We start from the raw sequence: 20,645 nt of genomic DNA, 5'->3' as shown, positions 1-20,645 counted from the left end.
CAGCACAAAGTTTGTCTGAACGAGAACCTCAGTAGTCCTCTGTGATCTGCTTACCCACATGCCCTGCTCTCTATGCAGGTGGTAAAATGGTTAAGAGTTCAGGTTTGCAGGACCAGCCTGAATGGGTTTCGTTCACTCTTGAGCTATATAATAGCTGGGTAACTTTGGACACATTACTTAATTTTTCTATCTCAACATCGTTACCTATAAAATGGGGGCATTTAATAATACATAGTTCGTGGAGTTATTTCAGCAGCTACGAGGAAGTAGATAAAAAGTGCCTTGCGTACTACCTGACCCCCTGGTGCTCAAGAAAGGTCTGACTTTTGGGGTGCCCCACGCTGTGCTACTGACTCTAAGTTTCAGACAGCTTTACACTTTGCTCTTTTCCTGATCATGGTTTTGGAAAATGTCTCAGGGATTTGTCTTTCTAAAGTGGAGCTAAGTAAACCACTGTACCTGACACTTTTTAGCATTTAGCCAACCACCTGCTTTCAGATCCTGTGATTCATGCAGGTTTGAGTCACTGTGATACTTCCTCTGGCTTTACACGGCGGTGGAAATACAGGTGATAAGATACTACCCCTTTCATATATTTCTTCATCCGTATCCATCTGGTTCCTCTTGATTCCTGATTACTACAGGATTTTCATGTCTGATTTCTCAGCTACCTTTTACTATCCTCTTTAGTTACATTTTTCAGATTGATTTAAATAAAAACTTCCTATTCCTATGCATATCCCATCTGCCCCCATCTTTCTCTAATATCTCATAATAATTGGGTTAAAAATACACACATGTGTTCCCTGGAAGTACCTCCATCATTCATCAGTAAACATATTCCACAACACAGAGTGAAGTACAAAGGGAGAAAGTACAGAGATGACAAGTTTTGAAGTTTCATGGCTTTCTTCATAGGAAAGTGATGCTCTATGATATTTTGCCTTCATTATGGAAATGTTTTAATCTAGGAATGTCCCTTTGGCTTTCAGATTTGCTCATCTTTCAGAACTCATGGTCAAGGCCTACTAATACTGAGTGGCATCCCTCAGTTCTGCATCATGAAAATCCCAATGAAAATTCTCTGGAATAAGAACTCTCGAACTTCCAGAGTCTGAAGGCATCTTAAGGCAAACTTGCCATTGCTTCAAAGTAAATATGTGCATCTAGTGCTGTTATTTCCTGAGGGGCAGTTGTTGTGGGAGAGGTGTTTTATGTTCCATAAATGCCTTCCTTAAGAGAAGCTTATAACCCAAAAATCAAAATATCAAGGAAGGAAGGGTTCCCTGGGTCCCAGACAGAAGAGCACAGTGCAGATAGAGGGACCTCAAAATGACTACCTTGAGATTTACTCCTTACATTTGACCTTCCTGTGCCTTTTATCACTGTTTTCTGTAACTGTGTGGTAGCTGCTATGACCCCCATTGACTGGGTGGTCATTTAGGATTCTCGTACGGACGGACAAATCGATCATTCTATGGTGAGGGATAGGGCTTGAGAGGAAAGATGGACACTAGGATTTGTGTCAATATCCTTGATTCAGGTCATATTTCACTTTTCCCTAGTTGCTGTTTCTAATATCAAAACTTTTACTGACTATCTCGATATATAAAATTATCTATTTAACTTTTACTTGGCTCTACCTTGTGTTTAACCTCTCCCATCTTCATGGCAGCAATTTATTAGTGATTTTTCTCTAGCCAGTTCTCAGATTCTCTTATTTTGCCTGAATCTGCACATTTCCCTCAACTGGAGAGCGTTGTGGTAGCTGTTTCAAATTATAATCTCTAGCCATAGACAGACCACTCAGTGGCTAAGTAACCTTCATGGAGTCTTGATTTCCTCATCTGTAAAATGCGGGTAAAGCCACTTCCAACCTCAGAGTTTTTCTTGAAGATAACCAGATACGGAGCATAAGGTATTTACACAACGCCTGTGGCAATGAGCCACCTGGTGATTGGCTGGTACCTTCGTTCCCTTGTTCCCTAAGTCAGTGTAGGTTACTGTATCGTGGGAGCTTAGGCTGGTTGTTTTTCCAGCTGTTGTTAACAGAGGTGTTTGTTGCACCATCATCTTTCCAATCTGTACAACCACGATCTGTTCACCCACCCCATAAAGAAAGGCTCTCTGATGGTGAACATGTTAACAGTTTGAGCATGAGTAGTGCTGGCGGTAACATCAGCCATTTATGGTCCAGCTGCCCCTTTTCCTTCTAGATGTCAGAATGACAGATAATCCTGCTCTGTGCTTGGGAGCTTTTCTTCACCAGGCTTTGAACCAGATGCCCATGGTCCCTCGGAGAGACCCGCATCCTGTTAGTGGCATCTGTGATGGAGTGTCACAGGAACAGCAGTGTCTCCCTTTGTTCTGGGGCTCCCCTCCCCAGGCCATCCGTTTCCTTTTGTCATTTGCAGCTTCTCCAGAAGAGCACGGTTGTCATTCTTCATTCCTAGAGCACCTTTGTGAGTTGAACTGAGGCTGACGCTGAGGATCCAGGAGAGAGAAAAGATCTCACTGCTTCTAGGAAAGCACTTTTGTTAAATAAATCTTACTCGTCCTTTTCGTGGTGTGCAAGTAGGAACATCTTACCCTGAGTTTCAGCATGTAGCCAAGTCTCCACCTCTTGGTTTCCTGCCATCACTATCAGTACAGTTGTGGACCTTGGTATTCCACTCCTGCTTTAATTGATTCAGATCAGTGATTGCCTTGAACCTTATTATAGCAAGTGAAGCATCCAAAACATCAAGATTACTATGATAAGAAGCTCCCCTATAAACTAAATAGAAATCAGTTGAAATGACTGATTATTATGAAATGTGTTTTTGTTAACAACACCGTATATATTTTATTCCATGCCGGACAGGTAGTACATTTATAGTTACATTAACACATCATAAATATAACATTTTTTGCCCTTCTAATGTGTGTCTGGCAGTGTGCCATGCACATCAAATGCATTGTCTCTGGGTATCCTCAAAACCCTATGCAGGAAGATCAGGTATTGTCCCCACTTTACAGATGAGAAAACTAAAGCTTGAAAGGTTAAAAGAAACACAGCTAGTAAGTGATAGAGTCTGAATTCCAACCAAAGTGGGGTTGAACCCCCAGCCCACCTTGTAACCAATATGCTGTCATGCCTCATCCAAGAAAGTCCAGCATGGGGCTGTAGGAAAGAATGACACGTTTCTTGCCTGTTAGGGGTTCTCTTCACAGTGATAAAAAAGAAAAAAAAAGTGTGTGGACTATATAGGCGTCCATTGTTTTTCACTACTTGGCACCCTCGTTGTTTTTCAATATGGAAAGTAATTCTAAGTTTTAAAGTTATTACATTTACTTTCATTTCCATTCTTGATGACAGTATATGCAAATTTTATACACTCTGAATACAGGGACCAATTTGTTTCCTAGTCCTTTAGATCAGCGTTGTCCAGTAGAACTTTCTGCTAGGATAGAAAGGTCCTCCAACTGCCAAAATGGTAGTCACTAGACACACGTGACTATTGAGCATGTGACATGAGGCCAGTGCAATGGAAGAACTCTTACTTTAATTTTAATTTATATTAGAGTTTAACTGATTTAAATTTAAATATCCACATGGGGCTAGTGGTGATTATATCGAACAGCACATTTTTATTCTTATGGCTCACTAATTTTGAATTTCATGCCATTGGACCTCTTCCTAACCCCCCTCAGACAATCAGTCTTCTTGCCAGTCTGAGTTGCCAATTCCCATGGCCCAGTGTTGAGCTCCCCAAAGTTATTATTGCCTTTTGTGTGATTTCAAACCAGGGCCCTCTTGTGTGAGAAGTGTCATCCAGCAGGAGCACTCTTTCCCCAGAAACCACCTCATTCATGCCTCTTCTCAAATTTCCCCTCAGGGAGGCTGTTCTTCCTCACCTGCCCCTGAAAAAGCAGCACTCCCCTCCCCCACACTCTACTCTTTTATCCTATTCAGTTTTCTTTCTAGTGTCCTTAGAGCTACTTAACCTGATGTTATACATTTTCTTATTGACTGCCTGTTTTCCATGCTAGAATGGAAACCACTTGAGGTTGAAGACTTTGTTTTGTTCCTTCCCAGAACCTGAGCTTAATAAATATTCAGGCATAAATGACTATCAGACGTTGGGAAAGATGGAAGCCTCTTGAGGGGTTTATATAATCACAGGAGGCAGGTAGGCACTTTCTCTCTTTCAGAGAATCTCCTTCTACTGGTAGGTTGGAGAGAGGGAAAGAACATTTGACAATGTATTTCACATAGGAAATTGCAGGCAGAAATCCTGCTACATAAAGCTGCACGTCCAACCATCCTTGTATCAAGGAGCCTTAAAGATCCTGTCTTTATATAACCCTTCACTATCTCCTGAATTTCTCCCAAGTTCTTTGTTAGAGATAAAGCTCCCTTCTCTCCCCACTCACTCCCATCATTAAATTATCTCTTTCTTTTGGGACTTGCTCAGCCTTTGCCTTTTTTCCTCTAGTAATTTGTCTCAGCGATTGGAACATGGGGTCCATCGTGTTCCTCCTGGGAGGTGTTTTATGAGCCAAGGTTTAAAGAATATATGCTCTGCTCAGGCCTCTTCTGACGTCATGTTATTTATTTGTGTTCAAAACAAACTTGCTGCTCGAGGTATTTCAGGGTTGGCCTGAAAGACCAATTCCACGTGGAGGAATTATCTTATGCTTTTAATATTCCTAAGCAGCTACGCATTTCCTTTTGCAGCAAGTACCCTCTCCCAGTACCCAATTCGTTATTCAGATGCAGCCATTACTGTCATCTCTCTAATTTGGGAAACGTCATGATTTTTCACGAGTGAAAGACTAGCAAATCCAGATGTGTTTAGTTTGTATAGACATTTGATCCATATTCTCTTGAGAATGTTAAAAAGAAGGAAGGAGAGTTTATTCCTGAAAAGTTCTGATTTTAACTGCGGCCCAAAGGAGAATGGCTGATGGGGGCTGGATCCCAAGGCCGGTTCCGCCGTGATTGCTGGTGATGGTCGGGAACTGCCACCTTTGCTCTCATGGGTGACTACACTCCGTCACTCAGCTTTTTCTTTTGCTGCCATTTCAGGATTTAATACTTCACCACTTAACAGCTCTTTAGTGGCTGCATGTCCTTGGGCTCGTGAGTCTCTCTGAGCCTCCATTTCCTTAGTTAATAAATAGTATCAATATATCTTTCTTGCAGAGTTCTTGTGGATCAAGTATAGTTTTCTATGCACAGGTGTGTGCACACACGTACACACCTATCGCTCATTGCCTTGCTCTTTGCAAGTTGCTGGTGGTGGTGGTTTTAGAAGCAGTGCAGCTGGTATTGGCAATAGTAGCAGTAAGAGGAAAGGCTATCCTTTAGCCCCTGGATTGTATATATACACATACACATATAATTTTTGTAGGCTGCTTATAAGTTTATGTGAGTCTTATCTGCAGAATCGATAAAGAAGTAACCTTGAAGTCTTTCCTAATAAGTGGAGAGTTTAAAATATAGAGCAAAATGAGTATAATGGAACTTGACACTAGTAATTCAACTTAACAGATAAATACTGTACCTCTGCTCTGTACCCAGCACTGAGCTGAACATTATGGAGATGCAAAAAAAAATGATATAAGATGGGATCCTTCTTTGGTGATAGTAATCTCACATTTATAAGCAAAACCTTACGTCTGCACTTTCTGGTTATGGATTCTCATTGCAGCGTGGGGGTGGAATTTTGTGTGCTCTTGTCAGTCGTGATTGAATCAGTCTTTGTGACTTTGGTGAACGCAGAAAGCATTAGTTGGTCCTTGGTTCCTTTTTATTTTGCTCTGCTTAATAAATCATCTTCTCCTATTTTATTCTTTAACACATTTAAGTTTCAGTTTCTGCCCTTATCCTCCATAGCTGTGTCTGAAACAGGTTTTTTGAAGGGGTTTTTGGCACATTTCTAATCCAAATCCAAATCAACACCAGAAACAAGTTCAACCTAACAGACAGAATCATTTCATGTTTTAAAAATATCTCTTCAGTTGCTCTTTTAACAGATATGAGACAACATGGCACCTTCAAAATAAAACAGATCACAAGGTATCAGGGAGATAGAAACTCTTTAACTGTGGGGTTGCTATAAAGACTTGTCATTTATGGCCAGACTCAATCTGAACTGAGATTCCCTGAAGAATTACATCAACAGGCTAGAATAAAAGACCCAATCAGCCCAAGTAATAAAATGTGAAATATAAGGAAATAAGAGCTTAGGATGAGAAAAAGGGATGGTTCTTCTCAGCAGAAGCCTGACTCGACTTGAACAGTACCCACCCCTTCTCACCAAATCAAGATGACATCCCAAACTTTGTGGAGTCCAAAATCCCATCTGCTACCCATCCCGACACAAGCTGAAAATCTAATTTGCTGATCAAGACAGCTTTGATCTGGCGTGGGGCCTGGTGTCATCTCCTGTTTCCTTCACTCTGATGGACAGAAATGATATTTTTTTGAGCAATCTGAGAAGTTCTGCGGAGAAAAATTCTGTTTCTGATTTGGGTAGTGAATTTAGGGAATTTGGAGCATGCAAGATGCGCGAGTGGGACCAAAACCAAATTCTGAGGCATTCTAAAATGGAATCGAAACTTCATGTGCTTTATTGTTCCCATTTTCACATATCAAATCTCTGAACTCCCAGCCCCATAATGTGGGCCAACCATTGAATGCAACTTTTCCTTTAAATTGCACTGTCAGTTCTTGTGTGCGTGTGTTGTGATTAATGGGGTTACCCCATGTGGTTCCAGTTTGGGGAGCATCATTTTTCTTCAAGATTGCATGCTCCTTGGTGGTCTTTGCCTTTTCTTTCTAAAGATGGACATAAAAATTTCCTGATGCTGTGGTTTCTTTTAATGATGAAAACCCTGCCTTAGATCTTTCCAGTAATTTACACCTAAATATCTCCACCGACAGTAACTTCCTCTTGAAATGACCCAGCTGGAATTTTCACTTAGAGCAGGATGAGAAGGGAGTGAGGATGTTTTTATTTCTTCTCACTCCATTCCTTTTAACCTCCCCCCTCTCCATCACCTTCCTGTTCCACTCCCTTTCTACCCCTACTCAGTACTCAAGTTTCTTTTAGTTAAAGTAATTGGGAAAAAAAAAAAAATAAAAGCACAATGACGATGTTGTATCATTCCACAAGCTTGCCTATATTAATAGCATTTAACAGAAAACTGGCGTTTATATATAAAAGTACTGAGTAGCTTTTTATTTACATATATAACATTTGTGTATATACCTGCTGACTCTATTTGGCTGGGGCATATTCCTGTGGCAAACCCAACAGCATAAAATTTTTATTGTTCACGTTTGAGGTTGACTGGAGGTGGTTATTTATTACACTCAGAAATGCTGCACACACTTGGAGTGTTTATTCTGGATTTGTTTCTGTGCATTGAAAGCGTCTGGTGCCCCTGAAGAATAAGCAAAATGAGCCAAGTGAGAAAACATCATGAAAAATCTTGAATCCAGGCACAAGTCATTGAAAAAAATAAAACTTGGCAAAGGAATGTGACCATGAGGGTGAGGTAAAATGAGAAGAATGCAGGCAAGGCCATCTCTCAACAACAGCGTATCTGGAGACCTGGAAACAGGCTGCCTCTGGGGTGTTTATGCATTGACTTAGGGACCAGGCCTTTGGAAAATAAGGCTGCAAATTCACCCATAATTTCAAATGAAATGGAAATCACTTTTTACCGATCCATCAATCCCACTTCTGGGTATGTATCCAAGGGACATGAAAACAGGATCTGGAAGAGATATTTACACACCTATGTTTATTGCAGCATTATTCACAAGAGCCAAGAGGTGGAAGCAACCCAAATGCCCATTGACAGATGAATGAATAAAGAAAATATATTATATAATACAATGGGATGTTACGCAGCCTAAAAACAAGGAAATCCTGCCACATGCTACAACATGGATGAGCCTTGAGGACATTATCCTAAGTGAAATAAGCCAGTCACAAAAAAGACAAATGCTGTATAATTCCACTTACATGAGGTACCTAGGACAGTGACAGTCACAGAAGCAAACAGTAGAATGGTGGTTGCCAGGGGCTGGAGAGAGGGGCCTGGGGAGTTGTTTAATGGGTAGAGTTTTAGTCATGCAAGGTGAAAATGTCATAGAGCTCTAGGATTATACAGCGAAGTGCATATAATTAGCAATATTGTACTGTACACTTAAAAAGCTGTTAAAAGGGTAAATCTGTGTTATGTGTTTTTTTACCTGCACTACCCTCCCCTAAAAAAGAAGTACCTTTCGAAAGTCAACAATTGAAAAATCTGGGACTATCCCTGGTGGTGCAGTGGTTAGGAATCCACCTACCAATGCAGGGGCACAGGTTCAATCCCTGGGCCAGGAAGATCTCACATGTCACAGAGCAACTAAGCCCGTGCACCACAGCTACTGAGGCTGCGTGCTGCAACTATTGAAGCCTGTGCACCTAGAGCCCATGCTCTGCAACAAGAGAAGCCACCGCAATGAGAAGCCTGTGCACTGCAACGAAGAGTGGCCCCTGCTCACCATGACTAGAGAAAGCCTGTGTGCAGCAACGAGGACCCAACGCAGCCAAAAATAAATAAATAATAAGTTAAAAAAAGAAAACACAGTTGGAAAATCTCAGAAGTTTCTTAATGTAGAGGTGGGTAGGACTCTATCTACCCGGACATCTTTCTCCACATCTTGACGTCCACTGTGGAGGCTCAGTGGATGGCTCACTAATCATTGTGGGTGGCTGGCTAATCAAGTCTGTGAATCTAGAAACAATTTGCCTCACTTGCCAAACACGCAGTCGGGGTCTTGCCCAGCACTCAGTTATTCCAGAGAAGAGTGCAAGGCTCGTCTCCTCTCCCCACCACCTATCTATGTGGTTCTCTATATTTTTGTTCTTTCTCCCACTTCTTTTGTATCAGTACCTCTTGTATGTGGCTAATCTGGTAACATTAGAGGTGTCAAAAGGCATGATGAACAGACAATGAGCACTGATGGCCTCGTGTGAAACTAAATCACCGGGATGTCAATGTCAATTCATAACAGATAATTAAAGGGTCCCCTCAGACATCCTCATGTGACACTGAGGAAACTTTTAGGGGAGGACTCATTTCTAAAGAGTTATGCAGTCATTGGGAGATGAGCAGATTTCTTTCCAAATCAGTTAATCTGCATGCTTCTTTTGAAGGATGCACCTTAGAAAACCAGGGTTTTTTTTTTTTCACTACCTCTCTTCCCCTTTCTGCTGACCTTTCACCTCAGTTTTCTTATCTGTAAGATATGGGCAATATACTTGTCTTGATGCCTGAGCAAGCTTTATCAGTGTCTTCCAATAACTGCAATGAGACTCCTAGATTCACCTCACAAGCTTTGTACCTTCCCAACAGGGGGACTAGAAGCCTAAAGGGGGCAAAAAAGGATTCTTATCAGGGAGGGAGGAATTTTTTTAAATCTTAGATATTACAGTGGTTTACAAAGACACATACCAAAGTGCGTTATTTCTCTTGTTATGCACATCCTGCGTTTAATTTTTCTTCCTTCGTGAAATGATCATGAAGCAGAGGTTGAGAAACAACGGCCGTTGCTGATGGGCCTGCTATTCAGCCACAGCTGAAGTGAGCTGGATTCAAACCAAAAGGAAAAAACTATCTAGTTCTCACATTTTGATTTCTGAAAAATGGAAAATGGCTAATCTCCTATAATATACAAGCATGCACTTAGTGCTATTAATTTCACATCAAGTGCACTGCCTTCAACCTTGTTTTTAGTGTTTGTGTTAAATCTATTAGGAAATCATGGTTCATCCAAGTCACATTTCTGTGTGTTCTAAAAACGAGTCTGTAAGCAAATGTTTTTCCTAGGGCAGCACAATTCTTTTCTAAGAAAATAGTTCTGGGAGGGCAGGAACAAGACCCTGTGCTTTTATTCCTTATGCTACCAGTGCTTAACTCAGTGTCTGGTTATTGGCTCAACACGTTTGATTATTTAAAATGTCGGGGTAATGAAAGAACTTTCGTTTTAACTAAAGCTAGGACCAGAGTGAGGCAAGTGAGGTGCGTAGTGTGTAGAATTTAAGGAGACACTTGCACAACCCGTATGTTTGGGGCCAAAGGCTCACCGTAGTCCTGACCCTGGGTGTAACACAAGTGGAATCCAGTTTCCAAACCCTTCCCTTTTCAAAGTTGATTTACACAGGCAATTCCCTGGAAGTGATAACAGTCACAGGAGCACAGGAACAAGGAATTTAAAAGAACTATTTCAACACCCCTCCATTCCAGTTTTATGAGTAAATTTCTCTCTACTTGCATGTGACTCACATTGCCCCCAGAGCCCTAAATTTTCCACTTGTGTCTTCTAGATCACTACGGATCTGAGGCAGCGTTGCACGGACAACCACACTGGGACATCGGCCTCAGCCCCCATGGCTGCAGGCATCATTGCACTGGCCCTGGAAGCCAAGTAAGCCTTTATCTCCATATATGTCCACTGGCGACAGCCCCTCAGCTCAAGGACAGTTTACCCCTTCGCTAGTATATAATCCCCAACACAACAACCCAGAATATAATCTTCCCAATTCCACCTTTAAAACTTCAAAGGTTAGGGCTTAAAAGAAGGTTCTCCTCTATTAAGGGCAAAGGCAACTTTTTTGGTTTTTGTCTTCTTAAAAAAATTAAACTGCGTAATTACTTGATTGTGGAGTCATAGTGCAAGCATGCCAGTTGGCTCCAACACTCTTGCCTTGTTGAGGTTTTTATTCTAGTCTGAGAATGTTCTGTGAGTCTCAGAACGCTTAGGTCTGCCCACTTCTGGTTCCTTTCCCTGCAGGACAGCAATGCAGCTCAGATTCCATGACAATAGAACTGTCACAGACTCACTCTGGGGAACAAAATATGTCAAGGTCATATGATGGGAGCCCAGGAAGAAAGACAACCCACTTAACTTCAGTCCTTCTTAATGTAGGCAAATTTGGTATTTAAAAGATCCTTTTGAAAAGCCCCCTCAGGTTATTTAAGGTTCTTAGGTTAGATTTATATGACAGTAGGTCTCGTCTCTTCTTTCTCTAAGCACAAATAGATTAGTTTGTCTTAATTCCTTGAAAACCTAATAGGGATCTACACTCTCTTACCCTCAATTTCAAAAACCAAAATGCCCTGAAAGATGAAAGTTGTTCTTTGCAAATTTGACATCAAAATTCATTTGATGGCAAAGCTTGCCCTGAACTGATTTGAAGCTATTTTCAGTATTTATTTATTGTGAAAATTCATACATTTCCCTGTAGAAGTATTAATGTATTTGATTATGAGGTGCTGGCTTGGACCCCACTGGTAGTTTTGTGTACCACATGCTATGGACACCATATCTGGAAACATGTTGAATTCCAAGTACACCTGATCCAAGGATTTTATAAAAGGGATTTGTGGGCCTGAACTCTGAGGCCATCCCTACAAGAGGATCATAACAAAAAGGAACTGAAGTAATGACATAAGTATTCTTCCAAATACTTTCCCATTTTTCCAGGGAGGAATGGAAAGATGCTGATGTAGAGCAATAGTAGATGACAGGGAAAAAAATACAAGAATTATGATGAGACTCAGCTATTAATAAGAATGGTACTGTTTCATTCCCAGTACATGTTGCTTCCCAACATTTACGGCTGACTCTGTGTAAGGCAAACAGCCTCTGTCAAGGCAGTTGGGCCTCAATGTAATATGGATTCCGTAAGTTGCTAAGTCACGTGTAACTCCTTGGATCAAGACAGGCAGAAGAACACAGGCTCTGGATATGGTGCTATCTTATTCCATTCAAGCTGCTGTAACAAAATACCATAAACTGAGTAGCTTATAAACAACAAACATTTATTTCTCACAGTTCTGGAAGTTGGAAAATCCAAGATCAAGATGCCAGCTGACTTAGTGTCTGGCAAGAACCCACTTCCTAGTTAGCCTTACATAGGGGAAGAAAGGGGCAAGGGAGATCTCTGGAGTCTCCTATAAGGGCACTAATCCCATTAAAGAGGGCTCCAACCTCGTGACCTAATCACCTCCCAAAGACCCCACTTCCTAATACTGTCACATTGAGTGTTAAGTTTCAACATATGAATTTTGAGGGGATACAAATATTCAGACCATAGCGGGTACCATATCTTTTGGTGGCTTCCTGCTCCTAAGCACTGACGTTGAGAGATAGTCAAGCTCCCGTGAAGGTTTGGATTTCTTTTGTTTTGACAGGGTTAAATATGAAATCATTTCAACATCTTATATCTTTTAAAGTGTTAAAAGTTTAGTGAGGAACTGGCACTTATCCCATTCTCACTTTATAACTTTTCACTGGACTGTTCTGACAGCAGATTAAGTGTCTGTGTTTTTAATTTGGTGACTGTAAATTGGATTTTGAAAAATATATTGTCTTCATTCTGAAATTGTGGGTTGTTTCTCTGGAATATTCCCCTGTCCACAAAATACTGAAAAAAAAATCAGGAATTTTTCCTGCATCTCCCCGTTTCCCAAAAAAAAGATGCAATCTCAAATTTGGCAACCAGGTACCATAACCGTGGCTATACAACTACATGCTACTCAGTTCCTTGAAATATTACTATAACACTAATATTTTCAACAATAATTCTCTTAACCACTATTTAAGCTCAAATGAAAAATCCTTAATTTCATGCCTCAAACAGCACACTCAGTTGGATAAGGTTGCTTTGGGGCCAGGGAACACACTGGAAAGCTGCCTGTTTTCTTTTCCATTGCATTTTGAGCGTTTTTTTAAGATTGATTTTTGCCAAAATTGTGATGGGTGGAAGGACGGTCCTAAGGTACGGTTTATGTAGAAAATCCACTGTATTTTAAGATTTTAAACAGTCTAGTCCGATCATGCGGCCAAAGTAGATAGTAAGCAACCTGATCAGATGAGAAAGAATAAACCTTTTCTTGCATCGGTTTATTCTACAGGCCAATCTGTGCCTGTAAGTGAAGCTGAAAGTTAGGGGAAAGAGGTCTACGTACCTAAAGAGTGGGTCCGTCATGGCTGTTAAATGAGCGTTGAATAAACAATGGGCCTCCCTCAGGAGAAAAAGTATCTAAAAGTAAGAAATGGTAGCAAGGAGCTGAAGTACCAAGGTTGCAGTTGTTCTAAAGCCAAGTTTAGCCCTGGTAAGTGTTCCTCACCCAATCACCCAGCTTCCACCACTAATACTTCTTAGCAACACTTAAACCTGGTCTTTTGAGAGTCAACATTTACTATCACAAGTTGAAGAGCCTGATAGTAGTTCCCCTTTATCCGTGTTCCAGGACGCCCCGTGGATGCCTTTAACCACAGATAGTACCAACCCCTATATACACTATGTTTTTTTTTTCCCTACAAGTACATACCTATAACAAAGTTTAATTTATAAATTAGGTACAGTATGAACAACAACTAAAAATAGAGCAGTTATAACAATATACTGTATTAAAAGTTATGTGAATGTGGTCTATCTCAAAACATCTTAAGTGAATGATGTAGGCATTGGACGTCGTGTTAGGCAACTGTTGACCTGATGATGAGGAGGGTCATCTTTGGGTGATCTGGATCAGGAAGCCATGGTTGGGGAGCCCAGGTGGAACAGAGCTGGACGGTACAAGATTTCATGGCACCACTCAGAATGGTGTACAATTTAAACTTATGAATTGTGTTTCTGGAATTTTCCATGTAATATTTTTGGACCACGGTTGACCATGGGTAACTGAAACTGCAGAAAGAGAAAACAAGGATTGGGCAGGGAGGTGGGTCACTGTACTCCCTTATAAGGAGGGAAGAGAGAAAGCCAGAGCTGGACAGAACCCTGGCCCAGGACTCTGTCCAACACTTCAGATATGCACCTTCTGCTCAGGTCAGATGAGTCACTGGATGAGGCTGTGTTCCGGTGAAAAGCTGTAGGCAGGGACTGCCAGTCCCTGTCCAGCTGCATGCCCCAGCATTCCCTGCCTGACAATGAGAAATGCATCGCTTCTCTTAGTGTGACGAGATAACAGTAGTATTTACTCGGGGCAAACTCCCGCCTCCCAGCTTCTCCACAGCCTGCTTCCTTTATGTCCCCAGGTGCTTGCTTGCAGCAGCAGATTTGCCTGGATCAGTGGGACTGTGGGTCCTATTCTGGATGCTACTCCAACTGTTGACCCCACTGCATTCTGAGTCTTCTTGCTCCCCTAAGGTTGGAGCTTTTCCGAAAAATCTTCTTAGGAAACTAAGGGAAGGGAAAACAAATACAAAACATAGAAACAGATAAGCTAAAAGTGTTCAGATCTCTTAAACCTGAATGCAACAACAGTCTGGCTCTGATAACTAATAGGACTCCTAGGCCATCCTTATCCTATGGGGTATGTAAGAACATGTGTTGCAACAAACTCCACTGTAACACACGCCCAGATCCTTGAGTAAAAGTGTACCACTCTCAAGACTGGAAGGATTCTCAGTTCTTCTAAAAACCTACCTCCTTTCCTTTTTTTCATGAGTCTGAACCTCTCTAAGCTCTACAGCTGCCTCTGCCAGTCTGATCATAACTTTGCCTCTCTAATTACTAAACAATTTCCTCCTGCTCCCAAAGATGTTACCTGGGTGCAAGAAGCTCAAAATATTTTCCCTTCTGAAAATCATGGGCAATTTCATAATGAGAGAAAACACTAGCATCTTAAAAGAGAGGGGGAGAAAACTGTTTCTGTGTTGGGGTACCCTCATCACGTATGTATTGGTTCAGAAGTTTATATTTCTGTTGTTTGGCTTTGTGAATTTGGGGGTAATTGTCTCATTTTTCAGTTGAGTGAACAGGGAACATGTAATCAGTGATTACAAGCAAGCTAATCATTTGGGCCATTGCTACTTAAAATGATGTCTTTTTATATAGCGTAACTGAAAAAGTTTGATTAAAATAAGTGTACTGGGAGCAGGTTTCTTTATTTTTTTTATCGAAGTATAGTTGATTTACAATGTTGTGTTAATTTCTGCTGTACAATTCAGTTATACATATATATACATTCTTTTTTTAATATTCTTTTCCATTATGGTTTATCATAGGGTACTTAATATGGTTCTCTGCTATATAGTAGGACCTTATTGTTTATCCATTCCATATATAATAGCTTACATCTGCTAACCCCAACCTCCCAGTCCATCCCTCCCCTAACCCCTTCCCCTTTGGCAACTAGTTTGTTCTCTATGTCTGTAAGTCTGTTTCTGTTCTGTAGATAAATTCATTTGTGCCATATTTTAAATTCCATGTATAAGTGATATCATATAGTATTTGTCTTTCTCTTTCTGACATACTCAGTATGATCATCTCCAGTTGTATCCATGTTGCTGCAAATGACATTATTCTGTTCATTTTTATGGTTGAATAATATTCTAATGTATGTGTGTGTGTGTGTGTGTGTTTGTACACCACATCTTCGTGATCCATTTATCTGTTGATGGACATTTAGATTGTTTCCATGTCTTGGCTGTTGTAAATAGTGTTGCTATGAACACACGGGTGCATGTGTCTTTCTGAATTAGAGTTTTCTCTGGATATATGCGCAGGAGTGGGATTGCTGGATCATATGGTAATTCTATTTTTAGTTTTCTCAGGAACCTGAGAGCAGGTTTCCTAAATGAAGAAAGTAGTGAAACGTGACAAATAGCTGTGAGTGAGCAACCTAGAAAACCATCAAGTCACATTTGTAAGGTACTTTGTATCTCAATTCTAGTATATGTTACCAGTACTCCAGACCTGTAGAAAGAAAAAAATATGTTGCTAGCAAATGATGTTTCACATAAAATGGTTTATAAAATAGAGTTGAAATAACTGACATTCATAAACACATAGTGTTCAGAATCATAAACTCTGTTTTACTGAAAGTTTTCCTGCCTTGAGTCTGCAACTATTAGCAAAGGAAAGCTGTTTTAGTAGAGTGTTTTATATGTTAAGTTATCAGCATTAGTTCAGGAAATTCAAAATTTAAGTTCACCAAAGAAACCTTTTTGCCTTGAATTGCAAGTGGTCTGACTGGAAATTTGAACAATATGTACTCAGCAAAGAAGAAATATTGCACAGTGTGAATGGTAAATAAAAGGGACTGAGTTGGGTAGAAACATCTGAAATTATTTAGGACTGATGCAGTCTGCTACGAATTCTTGTTTTAAGTGACCCAAAGGCTTTTCCTCAGATTTCATATCGCAGGAGCCACGGGGATACTATCCTTTGAGATCATCTAACATATCTAGATCTAAATTTAGAAACTAAATCAATTGGGGTGGCAGCTGTTTCTCTTTTCTCTTCTGTTTTGTATGCTCTATGATATATGTCCCATTTTTACACGTCTGTTCTATGTATACATATATGTATTCTGTATACACTAGAAATAGATCTGGTAGATATCAAACATTAGCTGCGCTTGGTGTGCTACATATATGCATGCATACATACACACACATTCCTAGATAGGCTCGTCTGCTTTCTTGTTATCATCTATCTGTTCTCTTTTATTTCAGTGGTCATACTACCACTGGTTTATAGAATGTACCATATAGGTATATGTAGAATAAGATTGTAGAATATATGTAGAGAGAATATAGTTCTAGATAACTTAGTTTCTATTCTTGTACTACAGATGTTTTTGCACGTATTATCTTCTAAACAAGGCTTAAACTCCTTGACTAAAGATTGTACCTTACAGTCTTTATTTATGTGTATGTAATTGATATCTATTGCATACTAAAAATAATTTTTAAAGCATCATGCTAGGAGCTAAGTGAATTAGGCAGGGCATAATTCAAGTATTTGTAAAATATGTCACTTGCCTTCAAAGGATCTTATAATCTCATTGGGAGGCAAATGGACACTAACATTCATGCACAAAGAAGAAAGTCAGTGAAATAGTGTTGGTGGAAAGGTGGTGGAGGGTGCAGGATTTGGATGAAAATAGAAACAATCAGACTCGATAATCCAATAAGCACCATGTTTTAAACAAGGTTAATTCTAAACACACATTAAATTAATCCTTCTATTCCAACCTTCTTGTTTTTCATAGAAGGGAAATGAGGTTAACAGAATTGCTCAATTTCATATATTATTCTTACCCCTCAGTTCCTCTCTCTTTGATATTGCATAGTGACTCCTCTCACATACTGCCTCAACTCATCTCTTACCCGGTTTACTTATCATTCCTTAGAACTGGGCTTAACCTGGGTAAAATAAAGACATGCTGTTATTCCCTCTTTTAGCTTCCAAAAGAAGTCCCTTTACCTTTGGTCTTCAGTGGAAGGGATAATGTGAGACGTGGAAAGATCAACGTGTGAAGAATTAAAGATGTGTTGGGCCACAGGAAGTCACACCATATGCTGTTGGTTTCAAAAAACTATCCCGAAAATTCTTTTCTCAGGAATTTAAATTTACCATCTGCATTTCTTATAAACCTAGAAAGTCCATCTATATAAACTTTATGCAGTTCCCATTCATTAACCACTTTATATGTTTGTTTTACCTTTCGTTATAATCTCTCTCTTACCTGTGTGTACTTTCAATGCAGAAATAAGATGGGCAATTACCCAAAATATTTGGGATGCAATTATTGTGAGACGTTAATACCCTAAGACAGTCGAGAGGGAGTCTGGAGTTTTTAACAAACTGAGTTAAAGTAACTGAGGGGCTTCAGAATTCTAGAACTGACCATCTTGAAGGGAGGCCACATATGAAAGGTATGATAGGCATAAACATTTCTAAATATTGGAGTTAGCATCTTAGGCCTGATATCTTGTAAACTATTTTTATCTCCTTTGTTTTGTTTTCATTAAAAACACATTTCAGTATAAAATGTTCCATTAAAAATTCTCCCAAGGGCCACCTTCAGCTGTATAAATGTCTTGGGGGGTGAGGAGGGCACAAATGCATTTGGTGATTGAGGTGAAATAGAGAATATACCAACTCTTTCCTTTTAGAAGAGTTTTCTTTATTTCAATTAGAACTTAGCACATGCACAGATAGAATACAGGCATATATGCCCAGGTTCTATATAATTACAGGGTAAAGAAAGAGTTATTACACGTCCTTCCTTTCACATACTCTTAAAGTTTCTCATGTATTGTAATGTTGTAGTTCTGGCTTAGAATGTAGCTGAGATTTCTGGCATGAATGATTGGGCTGTATACTGCAAGGAGGGTGAAGAAAATTAAAACGTGGTCAGGGAGGAGAGCTGAAAAAGAGGTTTGTGAGGTAGAAATAGCACACATTTCCACGTGAGACTGAGCGGACAGGGAAGGGATGTACTGTCCTGGATTGTTCCCTATAGTAAAATAATTGTAACCAGACTCACAAAGCAGTTACCACGGGCCTTCTGCCAGGACCGTGCATGAAAATAGCTTTGTTATGTCTACACACACACACAGACAATACACTGTGTCCTCTAGTACTTTTCAAGTTCAAATTATGTAGAAGCCAGTTTTCACTGGACTCAACTTTGTACCTCAACTAATGGTCGATGGTTTAAAACAATACACCTTCCAAAGGTATCCTTTATTACTAGAAAAGCCCTGGTCACCAGGCTCATTCACCTCGTGTTATCTTGAGATTTAGCCAGTGTTTTCCATCCCTTTCCTGAGACGGGGGAACCGAGAAACTTGATGGATGGTTGAGTTGCCCAGAGACTGAACTGAGAACAGAGAAGCTATTAGGTGATTATTCACTGAACGTATTTTGCTCTTATCACTGTAATAATAAAGATTATTTCTCGAGAAGAGTAGTTCTCAGTCTTGTTGCAATCCCCAGAGTTTTTCCTTGTAGACCTGGTCAGATGTCATTTTCAAGTATCATATATCATATGTTAGAAATGTCTTGTGTTCTGCATATTCAGATTGTGATTTAACCTAAGCAGTAATGCTGAAAGATTGGGGGTGGGCAAGGTCTTTACAGTGTCCTCTGGGATTTGACTAATTTCATAACAATTATATCATTATCTACGATATACCATCCTCTCCACCACCTTGGCGAGAATCTCATCTGAATGGACACTATGCCTGAGATTTCTATAAAGAATGACACCACTCTGAGAAAATACAAGGCAGGAAGCTTCTCCCAGTTTAAGTACACCAAAAAAGGAGTAGGGTAGAAGAAGAGAGTTTGGAAGGGAACTTCTAATCTCATTTTTCTCATCTCTGAGAGGTATATAAGGAGACTAAAGGTGTTGGTAACATAGACCTTAGATGGAGTCATTCATTCATTCAACAGACATGTATTAATGGTCTACTGATTGACAGTTCCTATGCTAGGTATCGTGAATTGATTGGTGTATTGACAGAGGTGGAACTTTCATCCTATTTGGTGAGGCAGTCTGTAAAAAAAAGCAAATGATAAGTAATAAAAACAAAGTAGAATAATGGAGAGTAACAGATATATTTACATACAGTGATTAAGGAGAGACCTCTGGGAGGAAGTGACATTTTAGCTGAGACCTGAAACAGGAGAAGTCTGCCTTATAAAGAACTGGCCTGTGCATTCCAGGGAGAGGGAGGAGCGAGCCGGGAAGACCATGTGGTTGGAACAAGGTTACTAGCTTTGAGAAGTAGGAAGATCTGTATGGCTAGTGTGAGGAAAGGGTTGGACAAGTCCAGTACACATATGGCATCATAGTAGGTAAGCATGATAAAGATCTATGGAGTCTTTTAAGGAGGGAGATATGATTTGATTAAATTTTTTCAAGATCATTCCAGATTCTCCTTGGAGAAGTCCTGGTTTGGGAGCAAGGCAGATAAACCATTTTGGAAGTTAGTACTGTAGATCAGGAGAGGTTAGGGTAGTCTGGTCAAGGTGATGGTAATGGGGATAGAGAGAAATGGATAGATTTGCTATACATTTTGCACGTACAGCAAACAGGGTGAGAATTAGATCACGTGCTTTGGGGGAAAGGAAAAACTCAAAGCTGAGTTTTAGTTTCTCAGCTGAGCTCTTGGGTGGATTGCATACCATTTATTGAAATAGATACCCTTTATTCTTCCCATGGGATTCTAAGAATCAATACCCAATGGGACAAGATCCCTGGGCCTACAGGTCTTGTGACAAGACCTGTAGCAAACTCCTCCTACAATTACTTACTGTGCTCTGGCGTATCAGGTCCCTAAAAGCTTATTAATTAATCCTTAGAAAATACTTTTCACTAAGACCGTGATTGCTATAAATGTCTGAAACAGTTTACATTTTTAGAAAGAAAAAGAGAATAGATTTACATTATAAGTTGCTCATCTGTTGCCATGTCCTTTAATTTAAATAGGGTGTTAATAGCAAATTAATTTTTGTGCAGTTATCCCATAAAATTGCTTAGAAAATCTACTAATGTATTAGCAGGTTTATAAGAAGTCTGTAAAATTTAGTATTTAAATTTAGTCTCTTGAGGATTTGTGGATTATATTCATTGCCAAGAAATTTTTGTTCTTGATAGTGTCTATGGTAACACCCCAAATACTATCAAATATAATTTTCCTTGCTAGGAATAAGAGAAGCTGACTTTTTTTCCCCAGGGTTCATTATTGTTTTACATCATAATCTGCTACTTAATCACTTTAATCAAAGCATATTTCAGTACATTCTGCAAAATGACTTATTGTATGACTTCCTCAAATATCACTA

At 39.9% G+C, this 20,645-nt stretch overlaps 1 protein-coding gene across 3 annotated transcripts in view; it reads left to right on the top strand.

Moving 5' to 3' along the window:
• The window catches only part of PCSK5 (proprotein convertase subtilisin/kexin type 5), a 453,108-nt gene that overhangs the window by 186,692 nt on the left and 245,771 nt on the right, over positions 1-20,645 (top strand). For all 3 annotated transcript variants that reach the window (XM_057721743.1, XM_057721745.1, XM_057721744.1), the window contains exon 9: positions 10,374-10,474. In XM_057721743.1, the coding sequence (XP_057577726.1) occupies positions 10,374-10,474 (101 nt within the window). The remainder of the gene's footprint in view (positions 1-10,373; positions 10,475-20,645) is intronic.

This window comes from Hippopotamus amphibius, chromosome 2 (genome assembly GCF_030028045.1).
Source record: "Hippopotamus amphibius kiboko isolate mHipAmp2 chromosome 2, mHipAmp2.hap2, whole genome shotgun sequence".
NCBI lineage: Eukaryota > Metazoa > Chordata > Mammalia > Artiodactyla > Hippopotamidae > Hippopotamus > Hippopotamus amphibius.
The sequence above is the reverse complement of the archived record's forward strand: the minus strand, read 5'-3'. Positions and strand labels throughout refer to the sequence as shown.